This window comes from Panicum virgatum, chromosome 9K (genome assembly GCF_016808335.1).
Source record: "Panicum virgatum strain AP13 chromosome 9K, P.virgatum_v5, whole genome shotgun sequence".
NCBI classification, from domain to species: Eukaryota; Viridiplantae; Streptophyta; class Magnoliopsida; order Poales; family Poaceae; genus Panicum; species Panicum virgatum.
Window position 1 is genome coordinate 7,373,205 of NC_053144.1, and position 18,841 is coordinate 7,392,045.

General features: G+C 49.3%; 3 protein-coding genes across 3 annotated transcripts; 1 reads left to right on the forward strand and 2 right to left on the reverse strand.

The window, feature by feature from the left end:
• Nucleotides 1-2,002: 2,002 nt before the first annotated feature.
• On the forward strand, nucleotides 2,003-9,708 carry LOC120649782. The gene is made up of 8 exons (XM_039926670.1): nucleotides 2,003-2,185; nucleotides 2,322-2,756; nucleotides 2,865-3,095; nucleotides 4,121-4,323; nucleotides 4,514-4,686; nucleotides 6,986-7,533; nucleotides 7,782-7,854; nucleotides 8,911-9,708. The coding sequence occupies exons 2-8, from the start codon at nucleotides 2,418-2,420 to the stop codon at nucleotides 9,417-9,419; spliced, it is 2,076 nt and encodes a 691-aa protein (XP_039782604.1). The 5' UTR covers nucleotides 2,003-2,185; nucleotides 2,322-2,417; the 3' UTR covers nucleotides 9,420-9,708.
• A 2,030-nt stretch (nucleotides 9,709-11,738) lies between these two features.
• On the reverse strand, nucleotides 11,739-13,528 carry LOC120649783. The gene is made up of 3 exons (XM_039926671.1): nucleotides 12,568-13,528; nucleotides 12,316-12,468; nucleotides 11,739-12,223 (listed from the first exon to the last, which is right to left on the reverse strand). Exons 1-3 carry the CDS (start codon nucleotides 13,348-13,350, stop codon nucleotides 11,966-11,968), a joined length of 1,194 nt encoding a protein of 397 aa, XP_039782605.1. The 5' UTR covers nucleotides 13,351-13,528; the 3' UTR covers nucleotides 11,739-11,965.
• Nucleotides 13,529-16,311: 2,783 nt separating this feature from the next.
• On the reverse strand, nucleotides 16,312-17,091 carry LOC120648491. Its single transcript, XM_039925258.1, has one exon. It carries the CDS (start codon nucleotides 16,915-16,917, stop codon nucleotides 16,555-16,557), a length of 363 nt encoding a protein of 120 aa, XP_039781192.1. The 5' UTR covers nucleotides 16,918-17,091; the 3' UTR covers nucleotides 16,312-16,554.
• Between the last annotated feature and the right edge of the window lie 1,750 nt (nucleotides 17,092-18,841).

Below are 18,841 nucleotides of genomic sequence, written 5' to 3' on the forward strand. Positions count from 1 at the left end.
CTCCCTTCGTTGGCAATATTTGATGTTGTTACATACACAGTACAACTTCATATATAACCATTGTAAATAGGCTCCATTTAATTTATGGCACAGCCGCACAGCCGCCAAGGTAATTGAATATGGATGGCTGCATGTGCTGTCAGTAACTTTACTCTCTGCATTTTTTCCTTGACCAAACAGTGTTTCCCGGTGGTATTGCAGTACAGATGTATTGTTGTGCACAAGGAAATACACATGGAAATCATTTATAGGTGTAAAGTTTAGGCAAGAATGGTTGGTGGACCCTCTTCAGCTTTTGCCACAAACCACTAGAAAAATTTATTTTGTCAAAATATATTATTGGATCATACTAATTTACTCTAGGACCCTACCTTCATTATTATATTTGATTTGCCAAAAGATACTATTGGATCATAGTAATTTACTCTAGGAACCTACCTTCGTTATTATATTTGATTTGTCAAAAGATACTATTGGATCATAGTAATTTACTCTAGGACCCTACCTCTGTCATTATATTTGATCCAACACTATTGGCCATCCTACTCTTACCGTACTCATCTTATCCACTTCGATTGGCTTGTGCGCGAAAAAAAACGCCGGAGACTCGTCGTTCTCGCCGACCTCCACGAGACGCTTGATCCAGTTGTGGATGGTGGCGGCCATGAGCTCTGTTGTCTCACCGTCGAGCACAAACTGCAGCTCTCCCCGTAAGTTTCTGGATGAGCTTATATGCGGCGTAAGGAAGGAAAGCTCTAATCTAGGGGCGGAGCCAGCCGGTGGAGCCACCGGTGTCAGCCTCTACAGAATATCAGTGTGTCAGCTCCTTTGGTGAACAGTGTATAACAGTAATTCACTACTGCTTTTGCAGCCAACCGACGAGTACACGTAGCTCCGCCCCTGCTCTAATCATAGTTTCAAAGCTAGTATACAAGAAATTGAAGCTAATCAAGCTAATTATAACTAAGTATACTAGCTGATTTGCAAGGATGGAAACCAGAAAATCAAATCAGTCGGCTAGGAGCGCTGCGTGCGTGACCTTCAGGCTGTAGCCCTCGGCCCACAATTCGTCAGTGAGAAAGTCAGCGGCTTCACGGCCTGCATCGTGCTCAAACAGCGCGCTCCTCCCCCGAAAGTGGGCGTCATCATCGGAATCGACCGCCGTATGGAGCGGGCGTCGTCGTGAACCTATTTTTTCTTTGGCTACAAAGGAGCCAGCTCGACCTCTGTATCTAGCGAGGGTAGTTTAGTCCATTCCAATAGTTTTTATTAAAAATAAAATAAAATATTTGGTATTGTATTGAGTAGCAAATTACCGTAATTCTATAGCATCTTCAGGTAAAGACATGTGTCTCGTGGTGAAAACCACACATGAAGAGTGTCTCCTGGAGTCCTGGTTAATTTTACCAAGAGTTTAACATATCACCCAAACAGGTCGCTAGCTCCCTTCCAGTCTCCCCTCCCAGGCACCAGGCTCCCAGCCTCCTAGACTCCCTCGCCCGGTCGCCAACGCCCGCCCCACGCCGAGCCGCACAGGCCGCCCGGCCGCGCCCATCCCAACACCGGTGCGGCGGTGCCACACGGCCGCGCCCGCCGGCGCCGCACGGCCGACAAGGCGCCCGCCCGCCACCCGCTGGTGCTGCACGGGCCGACGGCCGCCCGCCCCTGGCCGGCGCCGCACCGTCGCCTCGCCTGCCCACCTCCCCGCCCCGTCGCCTGCCGACCTCCCCGCCCTCGCCTGCAGCTCTCCCCGGCCGGCCAACCAGCACCGCGCGCCTCGGTGCTGTCCCGGCCCCCAGGATATCCGCTCCCCGCCTCCGCCGCCTACGGCCTCGGACCCCCCGCGGCCATGGCTGCTATTATGTTTTCGAGCTGGCTCACGAGCTAAAGAGCCAGCTCGAGCTGGTAAACGACCGAGCCGAGCCTGATTTCTAGCTCGTGAAGATAACGAGCCGAGTCGAGCCGGCTCGCCATCCAGTAGGCCCTACGCGGCTACGCCCCTACCCGAACCAACTAACGCTGTCGCCCCCAACTAGCCGCTGTATCGCCAACCACCGTCGTTTCTCCCCGGACGCCGACTGATCCTCCGCCGGCCGCTCCTCCCGCCCCCGCGGGGCTCCTCCCTCGATGTCGTGAAGAGGAATGGAGGCTCATTCGGCCGTTGACTAATTTCCTCTTTTCGCTGGTGAGTAATCCTAGCTTGCCTGTGCGAACTGGTGTGGGGACAGGTTGGCTTTGTTCGAATTCTTCCATTCGGCAGTTGACGACTTGCATGCCGCATAGCGCTCTACTAATCAATCTGTGTACCTGTGGTTCCATAGGTTATTCTTCCTCAGCGCGTAGGATCAACATAGCCGGAGCTCAAACTGCCGGTGAAGTTTATTAAACCAAGACTTTTGGGGTTCAACGTTGTCCCCATGTCCTACATTAAACCCGGCCATGCTTCAGGCCGGGATGCGGTGTTCTGGTCGGATAGAATGAACGAATATCTTATCGATTCGCTGCTTCACCAGCAATCCATCGGGAACAGGGGTGAGGCCAAGTTCTTCTCAGCAGCATATGACAGCATCATCACTGGTGTTGGTCAAAGGTTTGGGGTGGCCATTGACCGGAACAATATCAAAAACCGCCTCAAGTATATCAAGGAAACGTTTTACGAGTGCAAGAACCTCCTTGGTGAAGATACTCGGATTAAGTGGTGCCCAGAGAGCAGAAGATTCAATGCCGACCCAAATGTTTGGAGGGAGTTGATCCAGGTTCTTGTGCTAGCAGTCAGTCAAGAATAAATGTTGACTTCTTTGCTTGAGAAAGAAAGACGTTGAAAGTCACTGACCCACCATTAACCATTTCCTCTGTTCTTGTAGAGAAAACCGGAGGCAAAAAAATGGATGACGAAGACAATTGATCATTATGATAGGTTAATGGAGTTATTTGGTAAAGACAGGGAGAAACGTCTGGTTGTCGAGAGTCCAAAAGATACTCCAAAGAAAAAAGTGCGAACAGAATCACCAAAGGAGAGACTTCAACGTACTCCATTAAATGGTCAGGAGGTAGCCATTGATGAAAGTTTAGATAAGATGGAGGACAAAAGTGAGGTATCGATCTTTAAACCTTGTTAATTGTTAATCAAGTATGAGTTTGTTCTAATTATTCTCATTGGTTGACCAAGGAAGTGGCTTTGGTAATATTGACTTGAGGCCTAGTTTTGCCACATATAAATCTAGGTGTGCCATTCTTTCTAGGCAAGTGCTTAGTTTGTTATCAGAATTGTGGTCCACCATGTCTCCGTATCCCAATGGTTCGAACCAAGTTGTTTTACTAACTATGCTGCAATCATGTAGTAATAGGGCAATTTGGTCATGGCAGAGCATATGGCTTGCTACACTTTGCCTAGCATGTAAAGTTTGCTATGAGCCAAGTAAGCGTGGAATCAAGCCCTTTTGCTTACTGGATTCTAATGCAAACGCCAAAAACATGTAAATATGATACCGTCATGTATCTGTTGTTGCATGATTGTGGTATATAGTTTGTTTGCTTACTATTTTTTACTAGTCAATTCGTCCGGTTCACTTTTATGCGCTGCTTATTTTGGTGCCTTTTATTTTGATATACTGAAAAAGTAACACAACTATTAGTGGTCATTTAGATGCCCTTTTATATGCTTGTTTTATTGATAGATGTTTTATCTCTAATTTCTGGTTTCATTGTAAATACTAATTCTATTCAAACAGATATAAGTTTAGTTTAAGCACTACCTGTATGTCACCTGGCGTCATCTTACAAAAATTTCTAGCACTTCCACCCTTTTTGATTGAAATATTCTATATGTTGATTGTCCTATTGATTTCATTCACTCAGCCAGTGAAGGATTAATTAAATGCTTATCGTAGTTCTGTAATTGTAAATGGTGAAATGGTTATCGGGACCATTGTAATTAGGGTCCACTTGGTGACTGAATTAAGTTCCCTTTATCCAGACTGTTGTCTGCATTTCTAGTATTTATCCTTCTTTAATTATCATAAGAATTTTTAGCGAGATATTGACATAGTGGAAGTACGCACCATATTGGCTCAATTTTGTGCAAGTTTTTACCTCGCTGATGATTTATTTTTTTCCTCAGATGCCTGATGAGGTAGCGACACCTTTGGAACTTGATTTGTCAGAATTGTGCAGAACCGAGAATGGCATTGTTGCCATACCTGTACGTGCCAATGCATATGGTAAAGGTTTGCCCTATGCTCCTGAAAATTGGCCACGTTCTGGAGATATATGGTACTGGAGAGTGGGAAGCAGGGCTTCTGGAGCAGGCCATTGGGCTGACAGGTGATGCTCTATCGTGTCCTGTAGGTTAGATTTGAATTTTAGCAGCACTTTGTAAAGAGGAAAAACGAATAGAAGCTACAAATTCCGTAATTTTGACTATCCAAGTTTTGCTGTTAAATTATTCATTCTATATTGGCTGTGCCAAGAAAATGAAGTACATATACGCTGTTTGACTTTTGTGATGGATCAGGTATCTTGCGCCGCCATCGCGTTTCCGTGAAGCTACTCCTAAGAAGATAGGATTTGCAAGTAGAATACAAGTTGAAGAATTTGTTAAGAGGAAGTTTCCAGATGTTGATCCTAGCACATTCTTTTCTATGTTTATCTGGAAGATCCCTGCTGAAGGATACAGGATCCAAAAAGGTCAAACCTGATGCTGCATCTTTATGTTGTTTAGTTGTCATGTAACTAGTGCTTAAATAGTAGTTCATTGAGGTTCTTACAGCTTTTATACATAGCCGTTGTAGTGAGCATTTTAGTGGCTTATAGTGAGGCCATTACAGCTCCTATATAGGGTATTCATGTAGTGGCGTGTGGAAGCATTTTCTTTTATTTTTATTCTCTATACTATACTTTTGCACAATATCAGGCTATCAGCTATAGGAAATGGTGTTGTAGGTATGTTTTTGTTGGATCTTGTATCTGATTTCTCTAGCAGCAGTTAACATGTAATACTACTTTCTGAATATGCCTGAGGACCATATTCCTTTCGACCAACTGATAACTTCTTCTGTTAATGGTTTCATATTACTGTGCCTTTTCCTTTGTTGTAGTGGCCTTAGTATATTAGACCTTATGTTTATAGGTGTATATATATTGGATTATTGATAGTATCTTAGTGAACATCATCGTCCTGCAACTGTAGTCATCTGCAGTCTGCGGTTCAAAATATCATTTTTACTGTACAATGCAACCTGTTCATTTTGATTCCTTGTAGTATAGCCTACCCCTTTTTTTCCTTTTGTATTTTGGTGGGCGATGGTTGTTGGTCACAGGATTACTTCATTCCTGAACCTATCACTCCATTCTTCCTAGGAAAAGATCACCCATTTTGGAAAGGCGATTATTTGAGTGGATGCTAAGATAAAAGGCACGAGTTGCATATGCAATGTGTGGCAAACAATAAAAGTCTATGAGGAACTGGCCAGATGAACATGTAGTATAACCATGCTTTGCGATACCTCTATTTTCTGACACCTTCCACATCTGCTGTTGCTGTGTATTGAATATCCTTTTACAATTACCTTTATTGGTGAATCCAATTTAGTGCCCTTGCAGTATAATTTAGTTAAAATCATGTCTGACTTCAGCCCCTTCGTAAAATCTTTTTTGTTCACATCTCATATGAGAAGTATTTAGATATTTAATGGTTTTTGTTTGCGGACTTGTTTGGGGCGTATTTTTGTGCATGTATAAGTTTTAGGCGATACAACATTTCAATGGACATATCATGTTTCTATATATAGTGGTCTAGAAATCCATCCTTTACATCCCAGAATCCTCAAACCCTAGCTGCCAATCTGCTCCACCATCTATCCCTGCCAACTCTTGGTGCCGATGAATCCCTTCTCCCTTAAGCGGCACTGCAAAGTGAAGCAGCGCTATCCCGGTCCCTGTCAGCCCCCACTAATCACCAAATCCACCTCCATCGGCTCAGACTCCATCTTCCCTGGTGCTCCTGACGTGGGTGACTATGAGATACCGTCTCCTATATTAAGCGGTGTTTTCCCTAAATTCTGGTGCATACAGTAGGCCTGATCCTTTTGCCTGTTATGAAGCTGTTAGCGCGCCCCACCTAGCCAACCCGACCATAAAACCCAGGTGTTATAGTGGGAGGGGTGGGGGCTTTTATCCATAGTCCATCATTCCCCCTACGGCGTGCGAGCCCGGCGTAGCCCGCAGCAGGTTCTAGTGCCCGGCGTAGCCCGCAGCAGGTCTCAGCACACGAGAGGCGCAGGGGAAATCGCGCAGCGGAAATGCGTGGCCGGGTGGGTTCAAACCCGGGACCTCGGCTCTGGTACCATGTTAACGCGCCCCACCTAGCCAACCCGACCATAAAACCCAGGTGTTATAGTGGGAGGGGTGGGGGCTTTTATCCATAGTCCATCAAAAGCATCTGAACTAATTTTCCATCCTGTTTTGTTCTTTCATATATCAATGTACTCTAGAAATTGCTTAGCGTTACATCTGCTGATGTGGTGTTATACAAAACCATTTTTTGGGTGGAGGGTATTTCATCACTTCCCAGACCCCGCACAGTGCGGGAAGCCTACGGCACTGGGTACGCCCTTTTTTTAGGGTATTTCATCACTTGAGATGCTAGTTGTTCTGGCTTTACATGCTAATGGATCACAAGATACACCATGTATATTGTTTTTGTAAACCTTTTTTTGGGGTGGAGGGTATTTCATCACTTGAGATGCTAGTTGTCCTGGCTTTTACATGCTAATGGACCACAAGATGCATCATATATATTGTTGTTGTTTTTGCGAATCATTTTTTGGGGTGGTGGGTATTTTTTCACTTGAGATGCTAATTGCTCTGGCTTTTACATGCTAATGGATCTCAAGATACATCATATATATTGCTTTTGTATGTTTCCTGCCTTTTCTTTTCTAGATTGCTTGCTTTGGGCTGCACTTTAATACCTAAGTATTTTCAGGCACCAAACAAGTCACTGAACAAGTGAGGCTCCATGAACCGGAACCTGATGTGGCTGATCCAGCTGGCCCATGTAAGGCTAGGAATAGCTCGTGCAACCTTGAAAGAGAAGGATTTATTGAATCATCCCCAGCAGAGGCTTGTAATATTTGCTGCACGGTGCCTGGTTTCTGTCGTGAGTGCTGCTGCATTCTCTGTAACAGGACTGTTGACTATTCTTTTGGAAGATACAGCTGCATAAAATGTGAGGCAGTTGTGGAAGAGAACTACATATGTGGGCATGTTGCACACCTTGAGTGTGCTCTTCGATGTTACATGGCTGGCACTGTTGGAGGAAGTATAGGCTTGGATGTCCAATATTACTGCAGACGCTGTGATAACAAAACTAACTTAATGATGCATGTGGAGAAACTCATGGAAACATGCCAATCTCTCGGGTCAAGGAATGAAATCGAACCTGTGCTGAATATGGGCTTATGCCTCTTGCGAGGCTCAAGACAAATGAGAGCAAAAAGCTTGGAGAACCATATGCGATCAGCGATGGCTAAGGTATAGTGTGATTTTGTGATGTAACTGATCATGTCTTGATAGCACAGTGCTCTAGTTGTCATGGTTTTGTACTCCTTTGATTGCTGCTGAACTGGTCATACCACACAACACATGTTATCCATTTTGGTGGTAGTTTACCCTAGTCATCCTTCTTTTCAGTAATTTAAAGTCACTGGCTGAAGCTTTTAAAAAAATAAAATAAAAATAAAAATAAAAAACATGAACCGTTGATTTGTTGCTTAATGCAGCTGAAATCTGGGGTTGGCCTTGTTGAAGTTTGGAAAGTGGAGGACAATGAGGGCGGGGCAACTCCAAGTGCAGGTAAACTTATTTTTGGAGTGGAGTAATCATAGGAAGAGCAGAACTATATTTGGCCCCAATGCTGTTATAGGATTTAGTGCCAGTCCAAATATCTCAACCTAGTTGTGGTGCCTTGGCCTTTGGTGTTCAATTTAATTCTTAAAAACCTCAACTCCTTTTCTCGAACATAAAAAAACTTTGGTGCTCTATGTAATTCCTAAAACCTCTGTTTTGTAGATTTTAGTGAACATTGGGAATTTGGGATCATACACACAACCTGTCTGAGAATATCCTGCAGATATTATATACTAACATGTACTCCCTCCGTCCTATGAAGAATGCAATCCTATTTTTTTCAGATAGATTATTGTTATTGGCAAATGATCATGCTACACATAGTAATTTGTATGCATTGATTAGGCATGGAAGGTGTTCAATCCCATCTATTAGGCATGAAGAATGCAATCCTAATATAATTTGTCTCTTGCTGAATTGGCTAGATGGCTCTAGTAGCACTCCTCAGGTCCTAGGTTCCACTCCCCGTGGGAGCAAATTTCAGGCTGGGATTAAAAAAAAATCCCCTTGTCTGTCCCACGTCAAAGCACAGGTTTAAGGCCTGGCCTATTGGTCGTCTCACACGGGCTATGGTGCCTTACCCTTCGCAGGCTGAGTTTTTTTTTTCCTAATGTAATTCTCACAATCCCATTGATTAGGTGGTGTTCAATTTTCATAGAGTTAGTTACAACATGCAGAAAATTAAAGCCTGAAAATATATTGAAAGGATAAGACAGATAGTTGTTGCTAGGATTGCACTCTTTTGTGGGATTTTTTTTTTTGAATCTCAGAATTGCACGCTTCATGGGATGGGGGGAGTATGGTTCCTTTGGTTAGCACATATGCTCGGCTCATTGCTGTAGAAAAAATGACTGTTCTTCATGTTTGCACACAATTAGAATTATGTCATATGATGAAATCATGGTTGACTGACCTAACACCATCCTTTTGGGATGTGTTGCGGTGTTGCCCCATTTATTTCTTTTGCATAATGGGGCTATTTTATTGATATGTACAATGCAGGAGAAAATTCTCCACCAACCACTGGTGTGACTTTGCTTGGGATTCTGCAAGTTCCTGAAGCAGGTGCACTTCCAGGGCATCCTGATCTAATAGATCCACTGGTTGATAATGATTCCCAAACGGCTGTTGAAAATCTTCCAGTGTACATTACTGGGGATCACAATGTCATGTCTGTCAAATTTGAGGATGAGATAGATCTTGCCCTTCAAGAACTGAAAAAATCTCAGGAAGTGGAACATACGGTGGCAGAACAGAGGCTTTATTCTCAAAAAGATCGCATCCTTAGTCTGTATAGGCAGCTTGAGTCTGAAAGAGCTCAGCTTGCGGATCCCACACCCTTAGCTGGCACTTCAAATTATGGTGTGATGCTTGCCAATGTATTAAGCCGCGTGGACCAAGTAAAGCGTGAGGAGGAGAAGTTTAAATCCATGCTGAAAATTGCTGGTGGATTTGCAAAAGCACCAGAAAGCATCACCAAGGAGTTCTTTGGGTTGGCTGCTGATAGGTAGTTAGAAATCAACTAGCTCAGGACTTCGCAATTGGTAGGTTACCACAGAATCGAATTTAGTTGTGGTGCTGCAGTTGTATGCGTTGTATAAATCGTAGCAAGGGGTTGCCCTCTTTAGGGTTGCCCTCTTTAGGGTTGCCCCATCAGTCTAGTTTGGATGAAACTGTTAAGTGATGTGGATGCGCAGGTTATCCGTGGACATGCCTTGCCTTAGGAACAGTCGTTCAATGTGAGATGTGCTGAATGAACTGAATATATGTGCTCCAGGTTTTCTGCGTCAGTTTACTAGATTCATGGGATCATAAATGTTTTAGCTTGTGTTTTGCTGAGCATATATTGCTCATTGACAGGTTGGTGCAACACCTTTTCAGTGCAAATGTCAGAGTGAGGCTGCTGCTATGGTGCTGTTGTGCCGTTTTGAAAAATAATTTGAAAGGGGCGGATAGATTGAGGCAATTTTGCCATTTGCAGCTGTTGCTTGTATGCTGTGTAATCTGGTGCTGTTTGGAATTGTGAGCTAGAGATAGGATGTGCGATTTTTTTTTATAAAAAAATGGAAGTAATTGTTTCAACCGACGTGTTAGTATAATAGTGAGGGTCATGAACCCAACCTATGCTAAGTGTGGTAGACCGTAAGATCCATCCAATTTGCCGTAGCTGCGTGTCCTTGGTGAGTCGACCCATCCAGTTCAGTGCGTGGCTTGCTTCCTAGCTTAGCCCAAGAGACCAGGTGCAGCTTGCAACAGCCTCATTCGGTAGTTCGCACACGTACGTCCACTGAAGAACAGCAATTTTTCTCTTACGATCATGTGTACACCACGTGGAGAAAGGCAGCACGTAGGAAAGCTGTAGCATCAGGCCATAAAGACGTACAGATCACATATTTCCATAACAACAGTCTGCAAAACAGCAATAAGTACCTACGCTCGATGTCTCAGGAGTTTGAATAACTGGCTGTAATTCTACAGAAATTTGCAAGTTTGGGCCTAGCAGCCGAGTATGTCTGTTAAATTAGCAAATGAAGGAAGATATGCTTTAGCTTTCAGTGAAATTAATTTTAATCCAATTGCTTAAAGCTGTACAAAGTACTGGCCGGTTGTTTGAACTTTGTCATACTATTAAAAGAAATTGAGAATCCATCCTTGATAATCAACTGCCGCTTATGATTCTTTGTTGTTCGATAAGAAATTCAGGCAGGGTAATATTTCAGACGTGAGCTGTGAAGCAAAAGGTCATCAATCATGGATTAATTAGGACGTTTACAGCAAAGTTTAATTCAGGAAAAGGACGCAGGAGGTAAGTGCGAGTGTGCAACTGCCCTACACAACAAAAATTATTGCCCTTTACTCGAGAACGATGAACATGTAGAAAGGCAATTCTACAGTGTTAAGCAACATGTTTAACATATACAGACATACGGAGTTTATGTCCAGCTACCAGGAGGTATCAATCATATTCACCAAATTCAGAACTTGTAATACTAATACAGCGGAGTGGAACTTGCAGTTTGCTGTTAGGAAAAGAGATGAAACCAGCAGCAGCTGGCACTCAGTCTGAAACGTACGAGGGAAAAAGTCCCAAATTCAGAATTATGTATTTTCTAAACTAAAACGTCTGGTAGGAACAGCAGCACTTTTCAAGCTACTAATGCATTAAGGGTCTGAAAACCTCAGCTACCAGGAGGTATCAATCATATTCACCAAATTCCTAATAAGTTCCAATTCAGAACTTGTAATACTATTCACTATGTTCGGCTGGATGTGACTGGTGATGATTTATTATGAGAGAAAAGTACTGCTGGCTGGTGCTAATTTAGTGTGAGAGAAAAATATTACTGGCTGGTTGGCCGACAAGCCAGCCGAACAGAGTGAATACAGCAGAGTGAAACTTGCAGTTTGCTGTCAGGAAAGGAGATAAAACCTGCAGCAGCGCCTCAGTCTGAAATGTACGAGGGAAAAAGTCCCAAATTCAGAATTTTGTATTTTCTAAACTAAAACGTCTGGTAGGAATAACAGCACTTTTCAAGCTACTAGAAATGCATTAAGGATCTGAACCTGATCTTCTGAACAATGCAAGTCTGTTTCCAGAACTTTGAAAAACAACCGAAAGTTCTTTGAAGTCTGAAATGAAACTTCTGCTTCGTTTAGAGCGTTTCCCTTGGTTGTTGAAAAGTGATCTTATCAAGCAATCTCACGGCTAAAATGAACAAATTCTCTCACATCCGAACCAGCAAGATATTTCAAGGGAACGCTGCAACAGGAAATGCTTTAATTCCTGAAAAATTAGGGAGAAAAAAATAGGGAGAAAATACCAAGGGTCCTGCATCGAAGGGGATTGAGCACGATTATTAATAATGCTAACAATGCTCAAGACAAACGATTTCCAGCGTTTTGATCCGGCTGTGTGCCTACACATAACTGCAACCAACCAAAAGAACACAGAAGTCCTGATCAATCTCACAGGAGATGAGATGAATCATCATGAATCTACTAGAACTAGCTAGAAGCATCCTAGACAGCAAATCGACCCCCGGCCAGGCCAAGTCAGTCAGGTTGGGCTCGCCTGTGCGCCACCGAAAAGCCGCCTCTTTGACTGCAGCCTTCGCCGCGCCAGCGTCGAGCACCTGGACGCGAGCAGCTCCGCAGCGGCCGGTATCAGCCGCGTGCCCTCGAATAGCGTGCTCCTCTGGTACTCCAGCACCCACGTCTCCGGCTCCAGCCGCACCGCCGCCGCGCTCTGCCTCCGGTAGGCCCAGGAACTGCCGTTGCTCGCCCGCACCGTCGGCCACAACCTCCCGTCGGACCACTGCAAGCGAATGCGAGACGCCGGAGAGTTCAGCGACCTGATGGTGCGTTGGGTCTGGCAAATAATGGACTTGATGCTGGCGGATTAGTTACCTCGGTGATCTCGCCGGAGAGGAGGGTGAGGTGCCGCGCCGAGAGCGCGGCCGGGACGAGGCCGGAGGTGCGGAGAGGGCTCCCCCAGACGTTGACCTCCTCGGCCGCGGACTTGTACACCGTGCAGCGCCAGCGGAACACGTGCTGATCATTCTGCGCAGACAAATTACAAATTTTCTTATCAGCGGATCGTCTCTTCGACCAAACCAACCAAGAATGTCAGGAGGCGCAAGAACAGCAGGAATGGCGAACCTGGAGGAGTCGCCAGACGGAGTCTTGCGAGCTGCAATTGGCGGCCCTCTCGCCGCCGACGAGCTGCCCGACCCTGCGCTCCAGGACGCGGAGCTTGTGTTCCAGGCCGCCAGGCGCGAGTCGCGCGTCGGCGCCCACCCTCGCCACGGCCTCCGGCGACAGCTTGGGTCCAAACCCTCTCGCCGCGGCCTCCGGGACGAGCCCCGTGTCGACCCAGAGCAGGAGCAGGAACCCAAGAACCGTGGCCGCGTAGACCGCCCAGTCGTGCGAAACCCCAGCGGCCCTCGCCCCGCCCCCGCGGGCCGCCTGCCCCGGCGGCCTCCTGGACTTGGCCGTGGACCGCATCGGCGGCGTCGACGGCGGCTCGGTGAGGTCGGACCCCGCCCCGGCGCCGCGGTCGCGGCAGAAGAGCGCGGGCCGCCGGCCCCTGGTGGCGGCGGCGGCGCCCGCGAAGAACCTGCGCGCGGAGGCCGCCTCGGGCGCGCGGACCAGGTCCCGCGTGGCGTCGATGCTGGCGAGGCACATCTCGCAGGCGCAGTTGGCGTCCTTGCGGCACCCGGGGTAGTAGCAGCTGTCCCCCGCGCGCGCCGCCCAGGGCACGACGGCGGACGGCGGCGTCCCCGTGGAGGCGGGGGCGGGGGCGGACGGGTGGGAGTTGGAGGAGCAGGAGGAGGCCGTGCTGGAGCCGCGCGACGCGGTGGGCGTGCCGCCGGTGGCCGCCCTCCTGGGCAGCGCCGCGGCCACCGGTGGGGGCGGATCCGTCTCCCCCCTCTCGTCGCCCATCGGTTGGTCGGTTGGTTGGTTGGTTGGGGGTGCTTGGTGGATTGGGATCGGCGTTATGCTGTGGCCCGGCGACGAGGGAGGCGTGGGGTTCGCAATTTGAAGCGGCGTGGCGGCGCAACGGCATCTACGAGCAACGGTCGAGTCGGGGCCAGATCTCGACGGGAAGTCGGGAACTGGATGAACAACTCGTGTTGAAATGAATGGATGGATCACGTATTAAAAAAAAGAATTGATGGATCGGGGGCCGCCGATTGAGCAAGAGATACGGCCCAGTAACTGTTCTGGCCTTCTGGGCCTTGGTCCAGTTAGATCATGTGGCCGCCGGCCTATTAAGTTGTAGTAGTTTTACTCTCAAAAAAAAAGTTGTAGTAGTTTGATGCGAGTACAAAAAGGCCCACAAACCATCTGCTGATTCCTAAACAAAAAAACTGCTTGAGGCCAGGGATGCCGCTGCCGCTCCCCTGGCCGACTGCGACTGACGCTTCCCGCACGCACACGCGTCGACAAGGCAGGGTAGGAGTACGCGCACGCGCTCTGCCCCGGCCGCCTCCGGTCGATCCGTCCGGCGCGGGGCGGCGCCGCGGTGGCAAGGCAAATCGTGTGGGCGTGGAGGACGGCTAACCGCCGGGGGCTGTGCACGCAACCAGAGCCATCCGCCTCGCATCGCACTCGCCAAGTCCATGGGGGCACGGGGCTGGAAAGCCAGAACCCCCCCCCCCCCCCCCCCCCCTGGCGTTTCTCTTCTCCGTCGCGCCGGACGGGTTCGGGTGGGGGACTGGGGGTAGGACAGCGCCTGGCCGGCGCACCGCGTCCCGCGGCGACCACGTGTGAGGTGTGAGTGTGACGCTCCAGGGTGGCCCTGGCTGCCGGTGCTTTGGTTCCTTGGACGAGCGAGGGTGACGCCGACCACGCCATGTCGGGCCAATATCCTACGCTTCCCGTTCAGTGCCGAGGCGCCGCCGGCTCCTAGGTTGCGCGCAGGTGTCAGCAAACCCGGACGAAGGGCCCCTCCGGGGTTTCTTTGTCTGTGGATCCTCGGTTTGGTCGATCCATCCATCCATCGCACTGGAGTAGAGTAACAAGTGTCCCTGTCGCTGTCAGTGAGGCACGACGCTGCTTTTGCCGCTTGACGGGGATTATTATTAGACGGGCAGATAGACACTTTGCTCTGAAGGAAGCGATGGCTCACGACTGACCGGGAAATGGTTAGCTTACCCTCGGGCTAAACAACGGCGATGCGTTGCGTGTGCTGAACAGTGACCTGCTCACTGTCTGGACTCTCTCCAGGACTCTGCTCAGCCTCAGTCAGATCGATTTTTATCGGGTTGTTCAGAGTTCAGACGACCCGTTTCGTGTCGCCGATTACAGGTGCTTCCGAAAGTTTTTCCTGAGGTGGCAGTGAGCGCACGGCCTTCTTCTAGTCAAAAAAAGCATTTTAGCGCTCTAGTATGGTCTGGTCTATGATTAGTACTGGAGCCGTCTTTTTTGAAAAGGTAGTACTGGAGCCATCAAAAGCGAGCGTGCACAGGTCTTCTATCTGGATCAGACAGGCTTGCAGCGCACAGATCATTTACCATGGAATCCGCTCGTGCTTTTCAGACGTTCATTATAACAAAAAAACTCCATGAATGCCTACATTAATCTTTTCAGACGTTTCCTTGGACCTGACCACGAATATTTTTCTCGAGAAAATTTGGCCACCTTTCTCTGTCTAGCTCATAGCTAGCCACATGTATGAAAGCAGCTGCCACTAAAAGAATGTTTATTTTGTTTCAAACAACGGAGATGGCCAGATGGGTGAGGTGGCATGGTGGCCTGGTGGTGGTTGAGAACCAAGTCGAGGATAAACCTGTGGAATCTTCAATTTCTCCCAAAAGATTCAGGAACAGAAAAAGGCCTCCTCCTCTCGATTGGTGCACTGTACTATCTGCGCGTCTCCGGGAAAACTTGGGATCACCATTTTTCTGCATGTGCGTCGAGAGCGAGAACTCTGAAAACAACCGATGAAAACGCCGTGCTTGTTGGTTTTGACTTTTGAGAGAGGTTGCGAGACGATCACTTCGTCGGTTTCGAGAAGAAACCGAGCGCGATCTCCCTCAAAGCGGACAGATTCCCGGGTGGGGAGGCGAGCGCGCGGAAGAGATTCTGACCGGATCAACAAACAGATACGATAGCTATATATATATATATTGAATAAGTACCATCACTCCATCAGGGCCGCCGGAACGTGGCCCAACGGCTGATCCGGGAACCAGGTGGCAAGAGGCTCAATTCGGGGTGTAAAGCAAATCCAAATCGTTCGAGGGTGATTTATTTTCCTTAGGGGCCGTTTAGTTCTAAAAAATTTTCACCTTCCTTTCGAAACACATGTATGAAGCACTAAATGTAATTAAATAATAAAATTAATTACACAGTTTGGATGTACACGACGAGACGAATCTTTTGAGTCTAATTAGGGCATGATTAGCCATAAATGCTACAGTAACCCACATGTGCTAATGATGCGTCAAAGGCCTCAAAAGATTTGTCTCGCGGTTTCCAAGTGAGTTCTGAAATTAGTTTTTTAATTAGTGTTCGAAAAACCCTCCCGACATCTGGTCAAATATTGATGAAACACCCAAAAATTTTCGTTTTTGGGAACTAAACGCACACTTAGAAAAATATGCGGATGTTTCCTCTCCGTCTAGGCCGAGGCTGGGCGAAGAACAAGGGCGTGCTCGCACACCATGGCCAGCATCGAGAACGACGCCGGGCGGATCGACCGGGTCCACTCCGGCCGCGGCGTCCACTGCTCTCCGCGCCTAGCCTGCAGCATGCGAAGAGATTGCCACGTGACGCAGGTGCTGGCTGCTGATGTGCGGTGCAAGCTGCCGCCGGCGATGTCATCGTCGTCGCGGGAGGAGACGCAGACGATCGAGTTTAATCCCAGAACAACCAGCTCATTTGACCAAAGCCATTTGATTTCTCGATTGACCAAAGCCATAATCTCAAAGGCGTGGTTGATCTTTAATTCCTTACACATATGTACAAACTGGTTCAAAAATCAAAGCTCACATAGAACGATCTGACGAAGAACGCTCGCTAGCACCAGCGCCTAGCTAGTGATCGAGAGGAAGCCGAAGCCACAGAGTGCATCTCGATCCAGCGCCTGGCTAGAGAGGCTTTAAGCCAAGCACGCCACCGCCGCCGCCGCCTCGATCACGATCAGAGCCCGATGGAGAGCGGCGAGGAGCGGTGGTGGCCCTGGCCCCCCGCCGACCGCGACGGGGTAGCCGCCGCCGCCTTCTTCCAGGACGCGGTGCGCAGCATCTGGCGCATGCCGTCGGCGACGCGGCCCGCGGGCCCGCCGCTCTTGAGCGTGCGGCAGATGGCCATGTGCGCGCGCACGGCCTCCTCCACGCCGGGCGCCGCGCCGCCCGCGCGCTTGCCGGCCTCGTACTTGACGCTCTCCGAGCACAGCCCGCACAGCCACCTGCCCCCGAAGTAGGCCCGCACGCCGGCGGTGTACTCGCCCGTGCACTCCTCCTCCAGCCCGCAGCACTCGCAGCTGACCGCCTCCACCTCCATGGCCACCCACTCGCGCGCACACCTCGAACAAATTCAGGCTCCTGATCGGTTCCTAGACTGCTATAGCTTTCTGAATTCGTGTGATAGATCCAATAAGATGCGAACTTAATTGAGAATTGGGGCCGCGCAGGCCGATGTTAGTTCTTGCTTGCGAAGTGGAGCTATGCGTTGTTTGTGCTTCTCCCCCCCTGGATTGGCTTGGCGTGTTTATATGGGTTCTTTGGAAGGGGAGGGGCGGCTCTGCTACAGCGCCTGACCGATGCTTGCATGGCACCTGTCTCTGTCCGAGGACCGGCGCAATTAACCGCATTGTTTTCGCCGGGAAAGACCGGCCTTTTTGGCAGATGGAGGGCGCCATCAGATGATCTGAAACATGTCAGGCTCCTCTAGTCCTCTGCAGGTAGTACGTGCAGTACAGAGACAAGACGGTCCTGTCTGCCTGCAGCGGCGTGCTCGATCGACTCTGCCCTGAACAACAGGGAACAAGAAGAAAGAAACATCAAAGACTGCTGCGTGCAGTAGGAGTACCGAATGCCTACGCATTAGTCTGCTGATCGCGTCATTATGTGGTCTTTTGTCAAAGACGAACTCTAGGTCTTGGTCAAAGTATGAGCGAATTATGTGGTCTCTGCCCTTGCTCGTAGGGAAGGCCAGGCTGCTGCTGATGTCTTCAGCGCCGTTAGCTTGTAGCAAAGGGCATGTGGTGGCAGTGGAATCTAGCTCACCAAAACGTGCAGAACTTTTCAAAAAGTTGGCCGATCGACACGGCCTCCCTCAGCTCGGAATTGATCAAGCACGCATCATGCAAATTAAACCCTGCTGCAGCTGCAATGAAACATCATCTGCCGACTCCCGGCCATACATGCCGAGTTGTCAGTAATTCAGTTTCAGACTTTCAGTAGGGCCAACAAATGCTACCGAGCAGCTGGCCACAGCCACCTAGCTGCAGGACAGCACGGGCAACCCCATGGTTCACGACTCAGAGATGAGGCCAATGCCTGATGCCCTGAAAGCCTGAACTGTGCTTGGCAATCGATGAGCAGTGCCGACCCGCGATGGCGAGACGGGCGCCAGCATGAGTCCACGACACTTGGCAGTTGGCAGATGCTGTACATGTACAGTGATGTACAGGTTGGTTGCAATGGCTCACCGAAACCCTTGCACACGACGACCTCCGCCCGCTGTTCCTCTCGATCTTCTTCGTAGAGGTTGCTCCGGTTCATTGCGTTGGCCTCGAGACAGAAAAGAGATACGGATAGGATCGGTGGCCTCTGTCGCCGCACCGAAACCCCCCGACACGATCCTGCAGCGAGCGCTATCCACCCGCCGTAATCGGTCGACACGAGACGAGACACCGTATTTCTCCTGTCGGCTAGCTCGACCGCACGTATCAGGGGGCGGTGAGTGACAAGCTAGGCGACACACACTGGCATGGCGCTACACGGACCACGCGGTGCTCATACGCTCCGCCCATGCCCATCCTCGAAGCTAGCGATCTGCCGGCCGGCGTCGCCCCGGGCGTCGGTGTCGGGGTCCCGCCGCCGGTCGGGGCCCGCCGGGGACACGGCCAAGCCCAGGTGCCGGCGGCGGCCGGGGGTCGCCGGTGACGGGTGCTCCGGCGTCGGCGTGGCTCGATCACAAGCCGCACGCGCCACCACCTACAGACTACAGTATATCGATCGATCACGTACGCCGGCGAGCTGTAGATGATCTTCGCCTGCCCGTGTCAGGCACGTAGCTAGCGGCACGTCGCCGGCGCCGGACTTTCTGCCGGCATGGGCTCTGGATACGGCGCACTGTGCCTGGACGTGACCAGCTGACAGCACGAGGCTGCCAACACGCAGCTAACGGAGATGTCCCAGCTCGTCGAGACGACGCCAAAACATGTTTGGCTGGCTGATCGACGTCGACGGTCGACCGCCTG

Coding starts and splice junctions, on each gene's coding strand:
- LOC120648491 (XM_039925258.1), bottom strand. CDS start 16,917: ATGGAGGTGGAGGCGGTCAGCTGCGAGTGCTGCGGGCTGGAGGAGGAG.
- LOC120649783 (XM_039926671.1), bottom strand. CDS start 13,350: ATGGGCGACGAGAGGGGGGAGACGGATCCGCCCCCACCGGTGGCCGCG. Junction 12,469..12,567: donor CCGTCTGGCGACTCCTCCAG/GTTCGCCATTCC, acceptor TTGTCTGCGCAG/AATGATCAGCACGTGTTCCG. Junction 12,224..12,315: donor TCTCCGGCGAGATCACCGAG/GTAACTAATCCG, acceptor ATTCGCTTGCAG/TGGTCCGACGGGAGGTTGTG.
- LOC120649782 (XM_039926670.1), top strand. CDS start 2,418: ATGTCCTACATTAAACCCGGCCATGCTTCAGGCCGGGATGCGGTGTTC. Junction 4,324..4,513: donor GCAGGCCATTGGGCTGACAG/GTGATGCTCTAT, acceptor GTGATGGATCAG/GTATCTTGCGCCGCCATCGC. Junction 4,687..6,985: donor AGGATACAGGATCCAAAAAG/GTCAAACCTGAT, acceptor AAGTATTTTCAG/GCACCAAACAAGTCACTGAA.